General features: G+C 39.2%; 1 protein-coding gene across 1 annotated transcript in view; it reads right to left on the bottom strand.

Moving 5' to 3' along the window:
• Positions 1-19,458, bottom strand: part of Gyg (glycogenin 1) — a 153,231-nt gene that overhangs the window by 26,589 nt on the left and 107,184 nt on the right. Inside the window, exon 4 of the mRNA XM_090381883.1 lies at positions 19,103-19,265. Within this exon, the coding sequence (XP_090238009.1) occupies positions 19,103-19,265 (163 nt within the window). The remainder of the gene's footprint in view (positions 1-19,102; positions 19,266-19,458) is intronic.

Here is a 19,458-nt window from a genome sequence, read left to right as displayed (position 1 = left end):
GGAAAAACTGAGGGGGGGTTGTCTTCTGAATCACAGCCTTTTGAAATGTACTGCTTGTACGATGTTTGTGGATCTATCAGGAAAGTGATATTGCCAAGGGGAATGTCTTTGTGTGTGTGCTCGACATAAAGAGTGTGAGGAAATTAGGTGCCAATTCAGCATTGTCATGGGCCTTTATGAGAGCTTGAAGAACAAGGTAGATGCCCTGGAAGGATTTAAATTGAAGGAACCATCAAGTTCTCAGCTGCCCACATCAACACCAGCACTTGCACCAGAACAGCAGCAATCCCCAAAGCAGAATGAGCTGGTACCACAGGAACTAGTTATCAGTGACTCTAATGTCAGGATGTCAGGGAAATGGGATATATATTGTGCAAAGAGGATAGGTGGAACAGGACCAGGGTATGCCTGCCAGGGGCAAAAGATAATGACGTTGTAGAGAAGATATAATCATTTAAGGGCACAAAAGGTGATAGTGTTGTATGCGTTGGCATTAATGATATTAAGAGTAGGAGAACTGCGGAATTACTTAACAAGTACAGGTCAATGTTGAAATAAAGCCTAAGTTAAGTCTGAATTTAAAAGTGTCTGCAATTTTGCCCAGACACGATAGGAGGGAGTATATGATGAGAGCCTGGAAAATCAATTTGGCCCTGGAGAGATTGTGCAAGGTTCATGGGGTAGAATTTCTTTTAGCTTGGTCTGTGCTTATTAACAGGAGAGAGTGCTTCTGCAGGGATGGAATACACTTAAATAAAAAGGATGCAAGAATATTTGTTGACACTATCGAGGCAGTGTTAGGTGGGTTGGAAAACTGCTAGCTTGTGGGCGTACACGGACTAATATATCAACAGTAGCTGTTGGCAGAGGTGAATGTAATTATTGCACTGCTTCTATTGGAATGAGCAGCAGCCTGGAAAACAAGGGGTGGGGGATTTCAGAGACTGCTGGGAGTCATCACGGAACAAATAAATACATGGCTGTGTTAGGGTAGCTAAGAATAAGAACAGGTGCATGTATGCTTGTGTGTACACCAATGCTAGGAGTTTGGTAAATAAATTTGATGAATTTGAGGTGTTGGTAAAAACATCAAAGACAGATATTGTTGGGATATCAGAGATGTGGTGTCACACAGATATAATGAATGCAGAATTGGAATTTGGGGAGTACAAAGTGTAGAGAAAGGATAGGAATGGAGGAAGAGTTATGCTATTAGTTAAGAAACACAAAATCTAAGGAAGTGCAGTCAGTTGATATGGGTGGACAGTGCAGTGTTGAGTCAGTTTGGTGTGACATAAGCATGGGTAAATCAAAATTGAGAGTAGGAGTGTGCTATAGGCCTAATGACTCTGATGAGTATAATAAGATACTGTACAGGGAAATAGAATGAGCCAGTAAATCAGAGAGTCTTATAATGGGGGATTTTAATTTCCCAGATATTGACTGGAATTTGTGGGTTGGTTACTCACACACTAGCAAGGCTTTTGTGGATTTATTGGATGATTGTTTTCTACACTAGCATGTTCGGGAGGCAACTAGAGGGAGCAATACTCTTGATCTGATTATCAGTAGTGATTCTTCATGCATTAAGAATCTGCAGATAAAGGAACCACTAGGTGGCAATGATCACAGTGTGCTGAAGTGGGATTTACTCAAGGAGGTAACTACCATCAGAGGTAAAGGGAAGGGTTTTTGCTTTCGTAAAGGCGACTATGATGGGCTGAGACAGTATTTAAATTCTATACAGTGGGACCAACTGATGATGTTACCAACAGCAAATTCAAAATGGGAAGCATTCAAGGAACTAATCTTGGAAGCTACCAGGCTTTACATACCAAACAAGAAATATTGTTCAAGGTTCAGGCCTAAATGGTTGTCAGATGAACTAATGAGACATAGGGCAGAGAAGAAAAATGCATGGGATACATACAAATTAATGGGTGACATGGAAGCCTATGATAGATATAAGTTGGTCTGTAACCAAGTCACAAAGGAGATTAGGCAGGCAAAGGCGGATTATGAGAAATCCTTGGCAAAGTATGCAAAGAAAACAGAAAAGAGTTCTTTACCTATTTAAACTCAAGAAGGAAAGGGATGAATCAGATTGGTCCACTGGATGTTGATGGTTCAATAGTTGAGGATCCTGCTCAGGTGGCTAACAATCTAAACGAGTATTTTGCATCTACATTCACACATGAGGAGTTATTCAGGAAGGGGAATGTCGTAGGTGAAGTAAACATTGGCAGTGAACTAGATGATTTTCTAATAACTGAGAGGAAAGTGGAGGAGAAATTGTTGAGGATAAACATAAAAAAGGCACCCGGGGTGGATGGGATCTTTCCAGTTATATTAAAGGAGGCAGCAAAGGAAGTAAGCAAACCCCTAGCCATAATTATGAGAGCTTCTTTGGACTCAGGGGAGGTACCCATGGACTGGAGATGTGCAAATGTAACTCCAATTCACAAAGGAGGATCAAAGGCTGACACAAGTAATTATAGACCTGTTAGTTTAACTTCGGTTCCAGGAAAATTAATGGAGGCACTGGTTAAAGAAGCACTGCAGGATCATCTGGATAAGAATTCAGTTATAGCTCAGACACAGCATGGTTTTGTTAAGGGCAGGTCTTGTCTGACCAATTTGATTGGATACTATGATGTAGTCACAAAAGAACTGGATGCAGGGAATAACTTTGATATTATATATTTGGATCTTAGAAAGGCTTTTGATACTGTTGCGCATGGAAGACTGCTGCACAAATTGGAGCAGTCTGGCATTGGAGGCCAATTGCTGCTATGGATAAAGGGATGGTTGAGTGGCACAAGACAGAGAGTGGTAATCAATGGACACTGCTCAACGTGGACTAATGTTATTAGTGGAGTTCCTCAGGGTTCAGTGTTGGGTCCATTGTTGTTTTCTGTATTTATTAATGATATAGATGATGGTATATCAAGCTTAATGTCCAAGTTTGCAGACGATACAAAGGTTGGCAGGGTTGTTAAGGACACTACTGATGCTATGCTGCTGCAACAGGATCTGGAAAGGTTGAGCAGATGGGCTGAGAGGTGGCAAATGAAGTTTAACATTGACAAATGTAAAGTACTACATATGGGAAACAGTAACCCCAGATCAACGTATCAACTCTGTGGTACTACGCTGACAGTGGTAGAGAATGAAAAGGACCTGGGGATAATTGTGCAGGCAGATATGAAGTTCTCTGAGCAGTGCAGACGAGCTGCAAGAGTAGCTCATGGTGTCTTGTCAATGATATACAGGAATTTTTCTAGCAGGGATAGGGATGTGATTATTATATACCTGTATACAGTACTCAAGGTGGGTCAGGCCACACCTTAAGTACTGTATACAGGTCTGGAGACCTCATTTCAAGAAGGATGTAGAGCTGCTGGAACGAGTACAGAGGAGGGCAACAAGATTAGTGAATGGAACAAAGGGTTGCTCTTACGAAGAAAGGCTTAAGTTTTGCAAATTACAGTCTGGAGACTAGGCATCGGCGAGGTGATCTGATCTGATAGAGGTGTATAAGGCTTTGAATGGCTTGAGCATGCTCAATGCCGATGGGATTCTTCCTCTTGCTCAGAATAATCACCTGAGAGGGCATAAATTCAAATTGAGGAAGGACGGATGTCGGATAGATGTGCGGAAATCTGTCTTTAGCCAGCGGGCAGTTGGTTTGTGGAATAGACTTCCATCACTTGTTGTAGAAGTTGATAGCCTAAACAAATTTAAGGCTCAGCTGGACAGGTATTTTGAACGAACGGAGGGGTGAAATGGGAGTAGTGGTTGTGCTTTTTTCTTTTTCTTTTTTTTTTTTTTTTGGCTGATGCTGAATAAGCTTGCTTTCTTGCATCATATGCCTCCACTAATGCTAACTACAATAATCACTTAGAACTCTTTGACTTCCTTTCTTTGAAACTTGACTTTCTGAGATAATTTCCCTTGGTGATTAATGTTCACAACTCTGGCTGGCTTCTGTTTTCTAGTAAGATCCAGTTGGTCAAGATGCCAAGGCTTTTACAATTATTAATGACCCCACACAGATTGTTCATTTACCTACCAGAATACCAAACAATCCTAGCCACACTCGTGATCTTTTTCTCACTAATAGCCATTCCAATTACATGGTCAAGGTGAGTGGTCTTCTAGGCACCTTAGATCACAACTTGGTGATGATTTCTTCTTCAATGGCCCCTTTTCTAGTCTTGTTTTTATTATATTTTTATTTTTTGTTAGCTGTTGGCGCATTAGTTTCTGTGGCCATAATGCACCTCCCAAAGTTTTTTGCACTATTCTGATCCAAGCCCGAGGCGGGAGTCGAACCTGCAACCTTTGGGTTGCCAGGCAGGTACTGTACCCACCCGGTTAGCCTGGTCGGCTTATTATTATTATTAACCATATGGTACAAGGAAACCTGAGGCTTATGCTGCACCAGCCAAAAAAAAAAAAAAATTCCTGAGTTACCCTGAGAGAGAGAGAGAGAGAGAGAGAGAGAGAGAGAGAGAGAGAGAGAGAGAAAGAAGAAAGGAATCACCAAGAAAGAGAAGAAGAGAAGAATGATGATATCCAGCTTTTGTCTGGAATTAAAAGAAAACATCAAGGAAAGCATACAAATGTAAACTTGAGGATAAGTGTGAGATTTGTAGAACTATTCACACAATGTATTCTAAAACGTAAGTCCCAGCACTTTCTTTTCATAAGTGTATTAGCCATATGAAAGGAAAGAAGGAAGTAAGTATTAGCCATGTGAAAGGAAGCCACAGGCTTTTGCTGCACTAGTAGAAAAAAAAAAAAAAAAAAAAAGATAAGAAAATACAAATTATGCACTTTCCTACTCACAGGGGCAACTACACGGTTCATCTCTGAATTTCTTCAACCTGTCAGGCTCAACTACTTGCGGAGGCAATGTGTTCCAGTAATCAATGATTCATTGGCTAATACTAAACTTTTTTTTTTTTTTTTTTTAATGTAAATCCCAAGCACAAGAGTTGGTGATTAATGGATTTTTCCATTACTTTAGAAAGAGTAGAAGTAAGTGCAATAAGATGATAATTCGATTGAAGAGATTTGTCACCCTTCTTAAGAACTAGCAGATATCAGCAAATTTCCAAGCAGAACAGAAATCACCAGTGGAATAAGAAAGTGTAAACAGGCAAGAACAGGGGTAAGCTCATAAGCACAGGTTTTGAGAGCAAGTGGAGAAATGCCATCAGGACCTGGAGCCTTCTTAGCATCAAGATTGATCAAAATCCTTCTGACAACCTGTGATGGAAGATCACAGGAGGCACTGAATGGATTGTAGCTGGGAATGGTAGGAAGTGGTTTAGCAAAATCATCAATACAGGATAGAAAAAAAATAGGATGCTAGCAGGTCAGCTTTACCTTTAGCTGGAGTGGCAATGAAACAGTCTGGTTTTGACAGAGGTGGGAATAGAAATGGGCAGAAGTTGCAGCCAATAGCATTGGAAAGAGACCAGAATGCTCAACTGCCATTTGGATAAGAAGCAAGTTTTATACTCTTAGCCTGTTCAAAATCCTATTTGGACTGCTTAATAACAGCTTTACAATTGTTGTGAACTTTGGTGTAGGCAGAAAATGAACCTGGGATTTGGATGCAAGCCAACGTTCTTATCTTGAACAGCCTTAGCACATTATTGGAAAACCAAGGTTTAGATAAAGAACAAGATTTTAAGGTGGAGCATGGAATAAAAGATTTCATTTTTAAAAGAATAATTCACTAAGATGATCTGAGCAAACATTGACATCAATACACTTAAAACAGTAATTCACCAAGGAAAAGAATGGATATTATGTTGGTCATCCCATTTTGCAGCGTGTAATGTCAAACAACATGAGGTTGAGAACAGCCACAAGAAAAATGCTCCATTAGAGAAGATACCACCACCACCAGGTTGTGATCTGAGGTGGCTAGAGGTCTACCTGCCTCAACCATATACTTAGAAGGGCTTTTGTGAAAAAAAGATCAAGAGGTTAAGGTTGTCTGTTAGGTCAAAATGTCAAATATGTCTGAGTTTTCATTTGGTGGTCTACAGGGTTTTCCTCATATGCCACTGTCTCCTGTACTGAGCTAAGCCCAAGCCGGCTGTACGTTTGTAGTGTAGGTTTGTGAAAGTGTAATGTTTGGAAGTGTTGTTTTGTTGTAGTCCAGCAAGCAGGCATTTAGCAGCTGGCAGGGTGCCCAACAACTGGTCAGGTAACCCCTGACCCCCATCCATGTAGAGGCATGCCTGTTTCTACTATCAGTGGCTCTTACTTGCATCCACAGAGTATCTGAGGATGCCGAGTGGTGTTGAAAGGATAGGTTAAATAGTGGGAGAAGTTTGGGTGGGGAAAGAGTAGAGTCAGAGAGGGGATGAAAGTAAGAGGCATCCCCTGGAACAGAAGAGAGAAGTTGTGAAAGCCAGACAAAAGAAGATTTGAAGACAGTGGGTTGATCCCATCCCAAAAAGAGGTCAGTAGGTCCACCTCATGGAGGGTACTGGAGGGGTTGAAATCCTACCCTCAATGGATTAGCAAGTGGCTTCCTGGTAGGGAGCCTACTAGGCAGAGGCCTGATTCCCACTCTTCTTGGCTGAGTCAGCTTATGTAATCCTATCCCATCATGGGGGTCAGCAGTCATGATCTGAAGTGTTTCTCGAGTTCGGTTGTCATTATCCGTGGGTTCATTCTATTTAAAGTTCCACTAAGAACTAGGTGGAGCCCACAAGCAGGTCATGTTTGGGTAGCTACTGGTTGGGGTGCACCATCAGATGTCGTTGTCACTTAAAAACAGTTCTGCGAAGGTGTTGAAAGATACAAAGTTTTCCTTTGTTTGTATGAGCAGCAGTGCCTGTTCTTGTGCATATACCTCTGTGAGAATTTGAAGAGGCATTTGCAGGTCCTGGTAGATTGGACAGGTAAAAGTAATGTGGTGTGCTGTCTCCGGCATTCCACATGTGCAGTTAGGGGGTTTGTGCTAACCCCAACGCATGGAGTTGGCTGTTCAGGCTACTGTGTACAGTTAGTAAAAAAGTTGAAATAGACTTGGTATAAACCATTTTTTAAGCTATTTGGAGTTTTCCTGTGCTGTAGAATGTAATTATGGGTGGTTTTACCCAGCAGGTTGGCGGTCTAGGCAGTCTGTCAGATGGAGACAGTTCACATCCGATTCTTTTCTTCTCTTCTTGGATAGTATTGTTCAAGTCCAGAATTATGTTGTTACTGCTGCATAGGGATGTCTTTTGCGGTATGTCTGCTGCATGTTTTTTGTGGTATGTTAAATAATGGTATGCCACCTCAAGGTGACCTGCCCTGGCAGCCTGTCTGCATTTCTCGGAAAACTTCATATCTGACTGCACAATTACTCCCAGGTCTTTTTCATTTTCTACCACCTTAAGTGTAGTACTACACAGTTGGTACATTTCTCTGGGGTTACTTCTACCCATATGCAGTACTTTGCATTTGTCAAGGTTAAACTTCAGTTGCCACTTCTTAGCACAACATCACATTTCCTCTTTGGCCAGTAGTTGTAGCAGTGGATGACAACACCCTGCACCTAGTGGGAAGGCCCTTAATGGATCCTCTATATGTGTATGGTTCTTGTAGCAATAGAATTGGAATCCTGGAGACCTGAATTTGTAACTGTATTCTGGTAGATTAACGAACAATCTGTGTGAGGTCATTACTAATTTCGAAAGCCTCAGCATCTTGATCAGCTTGGTCTGTGTGACCAGAAAGCAGAAGCCAACTGGAGTTGTGAATGTTAAAATCACTTCACTGTTAAGAAAGTTGGTCTGGAAAAAAAACAGTTTAAAAGAGAGGAAGTCAAAGAGTTCCAGTGATTACTGGAGTTGGGAGAACAATAGAAGAGACAGGTGAATTTGACAGAATGTGATAGAGAGACTGAGTCATTAAATTCAGAGAAGACCGAAAAGAGGAGATTCCAAATTACTAAGTCCCTGAAAGGGAATATCAGAATGGACATATTCACAATTCACCACCTTTGAAGCAAATGAATCATACAGAAAATAATTCAGACAACTGAGATGATCAGTGGCTGAATTGACTGATAACCTGAATTATGTCAGAAAACGTACACGGGGCTTGGCAGACTGTAAGTGGAAATGGACATCACCGAGATTGGAACCGAGACCACATATATTTGTGAAATGAACAAAGAAATGTTTGGGAGGTTCAGATCTCTTTAGTTCCTTTGTTAGATTTTATTAGATCCCTATCTTCCTCTACTGTTTTTTTTTTTTTTTTTATTTCGACCACACTAAGCATATAAGTTATTTTGGGGTCGCTGTTTCCCAGGTGTAAGAACGTGCATTTTTCTGCATTGAAACACAGCTGTCACTTTTCTGACTATTCTTGAAGCCTCTTCAAATCATCCTGAAGGAATACTGCTCAGCACTGATCATTAACTGATAACTCTCTCATCTGAAAAATCTTTATGTCATCTGAAAATTTTGACATCACACCCTTTATCCTTTCGTCAATGTAGTTTACAAAAACTAGAAACAACAATGATCCTTGGAGGATCCCACTCCTGACATTAGAACAATGTGAAGAATATCCATTAATCACAATCCTTCTGCCCAGCAGACACCCTGCAATCCATCTTAGAATCATTGCAGTAATCCATACAAATTCCAGCTTATACAGTAACCTCTCATGAGGGACTAAGTCAAATTCCTTGCTAAAATCCAAATAAACTTCAGTTGTAATAATTATATTCCAAATTGTTTCCTATAACAGGCTCAAGAGAAACTGTCAAAATAGTTTACCGGGTTAAGAATTTATTATAGTTATACACAGAGCGTACAAATAAAGAAGAAATATATGAGCTTTCGGCTATATGGTAGCCTTCATCAGAATTAAAAATACATGAATGGCAGTTGGAATGAAGATGTGCACTGCCAGGTGCGTGAGACGCGAGGTTTAATTGTTTGTTGACGTCTGTGGCTGTGACGCATGATGACGTGGCCAGCGCTTGTCCAATGATAGAACTACTGACTCTGTGATCGGGTTGACTTGGCAACCACTGTTCCTGTTCAAGGATTTATCCGAAGATTTTATATTTAACGATTCCAACCAGGTACGTTTTAGGTAATGGTGGGATCTGTCTACCACCACGACATCGTGGTGTGGGTCGATGTCGTGGTGGGTTGTCCAGACATGTTCGGCGATAGCTGAGTGTTCTATATCCGCTAAACGGATCGCTCTTTTGTGCTCCGAGAGACGTTTCTCGAGTCGACGTCCAGTCTCTCCAAAGTAGCAGCTAGTGCAGTCACGGCAAGAGATGCGGTAGACCAAACCGCTCTGCAGAAGGGTGGGGACAGGTGTTTTCACGTTGGAAATGAAAGAACGCAGTTTCTTGCCTGGGAGTTGGATGCACTTTATTCCGTGCGTTCTCAGGATTCTACCGATCTGTTGTGACAGGTTGGGGTAGTATGGGATGAATGCCCTCGTGGATGGCTCGTCACTGTTGGTGTTGTAGCTGGTCGTCACGATGTCACGTGTCTGTAGATCACACCTGTCGAGGACGTCAATGGGGTAGCCACACCTCGTAAGGTCTACTTTGACCCTAGTGACCTCTTTGCGTCTTTCATCAGCGGAGCTGGAGTGTGTCCAGGCGCGAGTAAGCAAGGTTCGGGCAGTGGAGAGGAGGTGGCCTCGCGCGTGTGCTGACCGGAAGTTGGTGAACTGGCCAGCACACATGGGCTTTAGACACACTTGTCCGACGTGAAGGCACATACCTGAGGACTACAGTTTATCGTAAGCCCATGTGTGCTGGCCAGTTCACCAACTTCCGGTCAGCACACGCGCGAGGCCACCTCCTCTCCACTGCCCGAACCTTGCTTACTCGCGCCTGGACACACTCCAGCTCCGCTGATGAAAGACGCAAAGAGGTCACTAGGGTCAAAGTAGACCTTACGAGGTGTGGCTACCCCATTGACGTCCTCGACAGGTGTGATCTACAGACACGTGACATCGTGACGACCAGCTACAACACCAACAGTGACGAGCCATCCACGAGGGCATTCATCCCATACTACCCCAACCTGTCACAACAGATCGGTAGAATCCTGAGAACGCACGGAATAAAGTGCATCCAACTCCCAGGCAAGAAACTGCGTTCTTTCATTTCCAACGTGAAAACACCTGTCCCCACCCTTCTGCAGAGCGGTTTGGTCTACCGCATCTCTTGCCGTGACTGCACTAGCTGCTACTTTGGAGAGACTGGACGTCGACTCGAGAAACGTCTCTCGGAGCACAAAAGAGCGATCCGTTTAGCGGATATAGAACACTCAGCTATCGCCGAACATGTCTGGACAACCCACCACGACATCGACCCACACCGCGATGTCGTGGTGGTAGACAGATCCCACCATTACCTAAAACGTACCTGGTTGGAATCGTTAAATATAAAATCTTCGGATAAATCCTTGAACAGGAACAGTGGTTGCCAAGTCAACCCGATCACAGAGTCAGTAGTTCTATCATTGGACAAGCGCTGGCCACGTCATCATGCGTCACAGCCACAGACGTCAACAAACAATTAAACCTCGCGTCTCACGCACCTGGCAGTGCACATCTTCATTCCAACTGCCATTCATGTATTTTTAATTCTGATGAAGGCTACCATATAGCCGAAAGCTCATATATTTCTTCTTTATTTGTACGCTCTGTGTATAACTATAATAAATTCTTAATGAATCCAGAGTGCGTAGGCCTGTTTCGTTAGTTTACCGGGTTACTTAAACGATTTTCCCTTAACAAAACCATGTTGTGTATTGTTCAGAATGACATTTCTACCTAAATGTCATTTGATTGCATATTCTTAATCATTGCCTCTAAGACTCCCTACCACTGAAGTCAGACTAACCAGTCTGTAGTTACTGACTTTCCTCTTAGGGGAAAGCCTTTATGCATGGTGATATGCTGGCACTTTTCCAATCCAAAAGAATCTCACCCGAATCCAAAAATACCCTCACAATTAACCTCAACGGTTCAATACACTCTGTGGCCACCTCCCTTAAAATTACTGGGTACATTTCATCAGCTCCAAAAGCCTTACTTGCCTTTAGGCTATGTTTTTGTAATAAACAGTCATCTGTAATTTCAAAATCACTAATTTCACATGCTGTGCAGCCTCATATGCATGCCTCTTCTCAGCATAGACCAATGTGAAGTACCTATTAAATTCATCAACATAAAATCAGCTGGGTTATCTAAGACTTTCCCACACCCAATATACAAGGCTCCAATCCAGCTAAATTTCTTCTTTGTATTTACATACAAGAAAAACACCATGTCCCTATTCTTTGCTCTCTTAGCCAGTGCTTTCTTATACTTAGCCTTCCTAATTTTATCTGTGGTACTATTATAGATCAATTGTAGTTGTTATAGGCTTCAGTACTTTTCATTGTTCTGTAACTTTCCTATGCTGTCTTTTTTGGCTCTATTAGACTGGTCTGTATTCATCCATCCCAGCATCCTCCTCATGCTCTATTTTCTTAAATGGTATAGATGCATTCCTGGCTTCCGTGATTCTAATGTTTTTGTCCTCCCTCTGTAATCAACCCAATGAATAGATGACACACTGTTTTAAACTGCTATAGTCCCCTTTTCTGAAATTAAAACCCATGCCTTTACCTTTTATCACTGCAACATCTTTCTTCAACTTCCAACTAATGACTGCATGATCACTAGTTCCTGCTATTAGTTTCTTTCAGCTCTGTGATGTCATCTGATTCATGAGTAATGAAGTCAAGAATATTCTTACTGCTAGTATCTTCTCTAACATGCTAGTACAAATAATTATTATCTAGTTTAATTAAATATTTTATTCTCCATGGTGCGTTCCCCCACTTATTCCAATTAATTAGGGTTAGATAAAGTCATCCATAATGACATTGACACGTGCTTGCCCACTGCATCTGCATGTAGAGAATCTCACCATACTCTTCACAATCTTCTGGTCTGTAGATTACTTTCACTCTTATTATACTTTTATTTCCAACTAACTCACACCACACAGATGCTGGTAGAAGTTACTTTTAACAAGAAGCAGGACCCCACCACTCATTCTATCTTTCCTCAATACATTATACATTAATTAAGGAACTTAGGGATACAACCGTTATTTCAATGGTGAAAAGAGCAGAATACAAAGTATTAATCAACCTTGGATTTAAATGAAAATGACGAAAGACTCTGATAAAAAACCAGATATATTTGTCAAAAACAGTTTCTCTAACAAAACACAGATTTGACCATTCATGTATACTCTGAAATCTGGCAATTTGTTTATAGTGATAAGGCTTCAGGAATTCAAGTGACCATATTGAAAGGAAGTTGTTTTAATACAGTCCATTCCGGTTATTTGGGACACATCACGACTAGTGCATTTTGGCCCGATTAAGCGGCTGCCCCAATTATCCGAAGTTTCACATAAATAGTTAAAAATACATTACAATCACCATAGTAAAGTACCGTTCACTATACGATGTGTAGTAAGCACCGGTCATTGTGATCACGTTTGTGATTTGAATTTTAATTCTATTAAACAGCGATTCTAATTAGAGAAAATAGGAGGAATATTATAGGATGCTATAAAAGCAAAGATATATTAAGCACAAATTTACCCTTTATTACCTTACCAATTAAAAAATTAAATGATACGTGAAAATCGGAAGAATATACGTGATAATCGGAATAATTAATACGTACTGTAATATGTACATACGAACTAGTTGACATTTCTGTTCACTGACATTTGTGGGTGGGGGTTAAAATTTAAAACAGTAAAAAGATAAGCAATCAATAACAAAGAACACGGCACACACAAATTGCAAGTAACACGATACGCACAAGTGAAAACGGAGTAACGAGTTACAAAGCTTTAAAAATAGGAATGAAGAGAAGATCTGAAAATTAATTTTTTTGAAGAGAGGATCTGAAAATTAATTTTTTTTTATGATTGAAGATTTCATGGAAGTGCAAACACATTTCACCATAACTCACAGAATTCCAGCTGTCGGTGTTATCGCAAATTCAGTAAGATCGAGTTTACTGTCCATTTATGATAGATTTCACTAACAGAAAAGCCCAATAAACAGGTGGGCTTTTCTGTTAGTGAAATCTATCATATCCCAATTATTATTTTTAGTTTGGATATATTAAGAGGAGACTATCACAATGAGATTAATGTTAAAATTTTAGAAAGACTTTGAAATTCAGCTATTCCCTAATTCTCCGCAAAATTCAATTATAGTGATGAATAACACTATTCTTTGTTTTTTTTTGGTAGTTGTTGCGTAGGCTTCTATGGCCATAATGCACCTCCCAAGGTTTTTGCAGTACTTTGATCCAAGCCTGAGGCGGGAATTGAACCCGCGACCTTTGGGTTGCCAGGCAGGCACTTTACCCACCTGGCTAGCCCAGTTGGCTTTATTCTTTGGTGCTTCTTGAAAAATCTCCAACAAGAGCAAACTAGAGAAAGGCCAAAATTAAAAATAAAACATGTGAATCATTAGTAGCCCAAAAAAGTTAAAATTGTATTTAGTATTATTAGTGGAAAATGATGCAAGAAAGCAAGCTTATATAGCATCAGCAAATAAAAAAAAAAAAAAAAAAACCCTTCCTATTCCAAAAGTTTGTCCAGTTCTTCCTTGAATTTATTTAAGATATCAACTTCCACAACAACTGATGGAAGTTTGTTCCAGCAATCAACCACCTGCTGGCCAAAGGTAAATTTTTGCACATCTATTCTACAACTATCTTTCCTCAATTTCAAGATTATTCAAGGCCTTATAAACCTCAATCAGATCACCTTGCAAGTGTCTAGTCTCCAGATGCTGCAATTTGCAGAACTTAAAAGCCTTTCTTGGTGAGAGCAACCCTTTGTTCCCCTCACCAATCTCGCTGCCGTTTTCTGTACTCGTTGCAGCAGCTCTACATCCTAAAATGAAGCCTCCAGACATGTGTGCAGTGTGTGGCTTGACCATTATTTTATAAAAAGGGATGATCACCTCCTTACCCTGCTAGCAAAATTCCTGTATATCAGTGACAAAAACCCATGAACTTCTCTGGCAGTCTGTTTCACTGCTCAGAAAACTTCATATCTGACTGCATAATTACCTTCAGTTTTTTTTTTTCTCCATTCTCCACTAACTGGAGTGTAGTATCGCATATTACTCTGGGGTTACTGCTACCCATATGCAGTACTTTTTTCATTTGTCAACGTTAAACTTCAATTGCCACCTCTCAGGCCATCTGCCCAACTTTTCTAGATCCTGTGAAGGTATAAGCAGTGTAACACTGATCACTGTAAGCCAAGCTCATCTACACCATTGGAGATGTTCCATGCTCAAGAAAGTAGGTAGCACCAGCATTTCAACTTCCAACTTATATTTGTGTCCAGTGCACAAAATGGAAATCAAAAGTGGTGGTATGCTGTCATATATCTAAAAAAATAATAATTAATTAATTAAAAACAAATACATATTTAAAACATACAATAACCAAAGAAATAAATGAGAGGTTCAATTTCAAAACTCATCTTGTCCACCCACAGCTGAAAATTTGGTTATCATGCTGGTCTTCAATTTTTTGAGCCCTATCCAAATTTAAAATCAAAACAGACCAGCTCATCTCTTCATACAGTAAATTCCACTTCAAATATTGGTCCTATTCCAAAATTTGCCTTATCTAATTGCTTCTGTTTCTAAACTGACTATATCTTTCTGGCCAGTGGTGTGTTCTGTTCTCTGATATTCTTTCTGTTAACATCAGGCACGAGGATATTGAAAATAGAGGTAACAGTAATTTCTGTGAGGTTCGTGAAATAAAGGAAATTGATCGATTGATGGTTTAATTTCAGGCCTTTGCGAATGTGACTATGATATTTGATTAAATTGGATACAAAGAAAAATACTGAAGCCTGCAACAGCTATATGCTAATCTGTAATAGCAACACATAAAAGGTTAGGCTGGCAAAGGCTGAGTGTTTGTGTGTGTTATTTGGTTTTTAGGAGCATTAGCAACTAAGGCCATATTGCTCCGGGAAATGCGGTGGTCATTCCCTGACCTTTCCGCATCCTCCGTATTTGGTGGTGACAGGCTCGAACCCGGGTCTAATCAAGAAGCGTGTGCTACGCACTGCTGCTCCTTCCCACCTGGCTACAGAGGCGCCGCAAAGGCTGAGTATGAGAATTTACTGTCTGAGAGAGCAAAGAACAACTACAAGGAGTTTCTCATGTGCGCAAATAAAAATAAGAAAAACTAGAACAGATCCTTGTGTAAGGGGTGTGGAAATGTCTTAGATAACACAGCCGATGACTTGAACAGGTACTTTGCATTGACCTTTACAAAAAAAAAAAAAAAAATTCTATGTTAGCTCCATGGAGCCGAAGGTGGATCCGTGAATAACGTCATGTGAAATGAAAAAAATAATTTAAGCTTAATAAAATCGGTTTTATTTTCATTTACAATCAAGGTTTGTGGTAACTAAAGTAGGATACATAGTTGAAACAATTCAAACTATTAACATTGCAATTGAAGACCAAGTCGATACATGATTGACCACGTTATGACGTAGCAGATTTTGTAGGATCTGATGCAAGTTAAAGATTGAATTTTGATTCCATGAAGTCAAGGAATATGCTTGCTTTTCAACATTAGATTTGTGATTTTGTCAAAATCTTTGAACATGTTTAGTTGATGTAACTTTCGACATCGTCAGAACTTAACTAAATGAAACACAACTGCACTGCTCGACAAATGCGAAGTAACTGAACAAAGTAGCTACCTTAACAAGTTGTTCAACTCTCAAAAACTAAAAACCCGATTTGAACTAGTTATATATCCTTGTAGAGCTCTCAAAGGGCAACAATTCTGTTGCTCAATTGTATACAACTTGTTGTGTACAATTGAGTTTTCTTGGGAGCATTCATTGTACTTGTTGCATCACTGCTATTGAGAGTGAAAGTAACCAAAGGCAAATGATCAAAATGTGAACTTTTTAGTTTTTTTGAAAAAAATGATTAGTTTCTATTAGTTTTGGAGATATAGCAGCGGTTAGGCATTTCACTTTTCGTGACAACCTGAGCGCCCTAGGGTACCCCCAGTATAGACATTATTCACGTCAAAAACCTCTTCGGTTGTGCAAGCAAGGCTGTGCAGTAATGAGATTAAAAATATTGAAATTATAGCTGATTGTTTAGCAGAAAACATTTTAAATCTAAAGATCAACAAGGCTCCTGTAGTTGATGACATATACTCAGTAATTTTTAGAAAGGTGGTGATAGCATACATTGAAGATTAATTATTGGATTAATCTTTAATGTACTCTATTAGTTATTGGAGTCAGGAGAGATTTCCTTGGATTGTAGAAGTGCCAATGTATTTCCAATATACAAATGTGGTGGTTCTAAGAGTGAAGTCGGTAACTACAGACTAGTTAGTCTGACTTAAGGTTGGAAAAATTATGGAGGCAATAAAAATAGAATTCTGAAGTATAAACACAACATGGTTTTGTTAAAGGGAAATCATGTTTAACTAATCTTGTTAGCTATTTTGACAGTTACTCAGGAGCTGGATGCAGGTAATCATTTTGACATTGTTTACTTGGATTTTAGCAAAGCATTTGACTCACTCAATCTCTCAATGAGAGGTTATTTATATCAGCTAGAACATGTTGGGATCACAAGCAAGATTCTAAGATGGATTGCAGGATGGTTTCAGGGCAGCAGGTAGAGAGCTGTGATTAATTGTTACTCTTCAGATTGACCTAACATTAAAAGAGGGGTCTCCCAAGGATCTATTCTTTCTGATTTTCTTAAATGACTGATGAAGGGATAGAGGGGTCATGTCATTTCAGAAAATCAAAACCCCAGGCAAGTGCTCCTTCAGGATGATTTGGATAAGCTCCAAAGATGGTCAGAAAAGGCAGCTATTTTTAATTCCAGAAAATGCAAGGTCGTACACCTCAGGAATAGCATCCCCAAAATAACTTATACACTTGGTGAGGTTGAATTAAAGTAGTAGAGGAAGAAAGGAATTTTGGAGATACAATACGGGTAGATATGAACATCTCTGAGCAGCACAGAAAAGTGGCAAGGAAGGTCTATGGTGTTCTATTGATGATTTATCAAGCATCTGCTTGTAGAGATAGGGATGTTTTAATTGAACCTTTAAGAAAATATTCTTTAAAGGTTCAATTACAGTGGAATTAAGCATTCGATGGGTAAAATAATTCCACTGTATAAGGCAACTATAAGACACTTGGAATACTGTGTCCAAGTATGGAGGCTACACCTAAAAAGACATCAGGCTTTTTAGAAGGGTCAAAGACAGACAATAAACCCAGTAGCAAATAAGACCATACCATGTCGTTGTGTATTATATCTATACAAGTATGTGTTCGTGAGATGATATGCATGTTGTGTGACAGAAAAACCTCTAATAACTCACCCAAGGAAACCCTACTCCTTCCTTCCGATATTGGCTAATCTCAGCCTCTGTCAAAGAGAACTTGAGAAATTGCTACAGCCATTGAATCTCAGACCTCTCCAAACAAGTGAAAAATGGCAAAACTGCTATATTGTCAAAGAGGACAATCTGCTTGGCGAAATCTGCAAAAGTGCATTCATATAAGAAAAGAATTGAAATATGTGGATTACAGAGCTTGACAGCCGAGCACTTTAGGGAACCTGAGTGAGATCCACAAGACTCAGAGGGGATTGTAAAATGAAAGAATTCTTTTAGCCAGTGAGTTGTTAATTATTGTAATAAGTTACCTCTGTGAGTAGCTGTAGCTGACAGCTGGGGAAAATTCACAGGATACTTACCTAAATGAGGAAGGAAACACACAGGTAGTGTACAGACAGTGCCAATTATCTGTGGTAATTGGAGGAAGCTAGAACCCAGATAACCGAAAAACATGTTTAATTGAAATTATATTTTATTAGGACTGTCATAGGTATGTATTTCATGTAAAAAAGAAAATAACACTATATCACATAAAGAAATGAACAGAGTCACATTCAAAAACATAAAAAAGAACTAAACATTTTTCTGAAATTCAATTTGTTAGACAGTCTGTAATATGCTCCATCGATTTAAGTTTTTTCTTTTTAATTAATTGACCAAAAAAAAAAAAAAAATCAATATGGGATCATGGTTAATCAAAACCCATGGATAACTGAGGCCCAGATAATTAATATTTTACTATATATTTTCTTTATTTTTTTTATATATTATTTACATTTTATTTATTTTTTTGGCTGGTGCCACAAAAGCCGGTGGCTTCCTTGCACTCACTGCGCACTTTTGAGCCCAAGGACAAATAAGGCTCCTGGAATTTGTCTTATTTGTTATATAGCCAGTTAATCTTGAAGGAGAAAATGAGAGAATGCCCTGTACCATTAATATTAATTACCGGTTCATCACTGGCTTCAGGAAATGATTCCTCTGATTTGGGAAGTGCCAATGTATCTCTAATACTTAAAGGCATTTCTACGAGTGAAGTGGGCAACTACAGTCTGACTTCAGATTGAATGGTTTATAGTTACACAAATAGACGTGTCTCTGGAATCTGTCACCTCTAAATGGCAATGTCTCATTTTTCCTAAATGCCAAGTTATGATGGAAGGACAATACCTCACAAGGCAATTTTCACTTAAATTTTTTGCAATACTTTACTTATTATTTTAATAAAAAATTAAAATGTTAAGATGTATTTCAAACAAATAGCAACATGTACCTCACAAAGTAATATGCACTTTTTGTAATGTACTTATTTCTCTTGGGTTTTAATAAAAATTGAAATAACTTATTTCACAATATTCTTCTGTGTTTAATATAAATATAGTAATAATTCATTATTTATATATTTTATATATTGATAATAAAAAAAAAAAATTCAGAGAGCAACCACTTTAATAAGAACAATATTTAAACAGAATTTTTTTCCTCCACTCAGTTTCACTGCAATACACAATTAATATTATTAAATTGCTGTAAATAACAGGACAGGAATATAGAGGTTAAGTGTTTTTATAATTATTTAAAACAAACAAACCATCAAAACTTCCTTTATCCATTGCAAACTTTAATAAATCTCTATAAGTTTCATCTGACGGTTTGAATACAAAAACACCAGAATTAAAGCAATCAGGCCACCCCAAATCAGAAACAGCAGATAATTCTTCTTTTTCAAATAGTTCATCACAATTCTGAATGACCTATTAAGAAATAAAATAATATTTTAACATTCCCTGTACTCTCTAAATACAAAATGGGCAGAAACATAAATGCTAAAACCAAACAGTTACATAATGTGGAGAGAATATCTTTAGTGATAGTGCTGAATCACACCTTACAAATCATCTTACAAATCAACGATTGTGTCCAAAGGCTGACAGGCATGTTATGCAT

Source organism: Mastigoproctus giganteus, chromosome 9 (genome assembly GCF_048544385.1).
Source record: "Mastigoproctus giganteus isolate SK-2022 chromosome 9, ASM4854438v1, whole genome shotgun sequence".
NCBI lineage: Eukaryota > Metazoa > Arthropoda > Arachnida > Uropygi > Thelyphonidae > Mastigoproctus > Mastigoproctus giganteus.
This window is presented reverse-complemented; position numbering and strand designations above follow the sequence as displayed.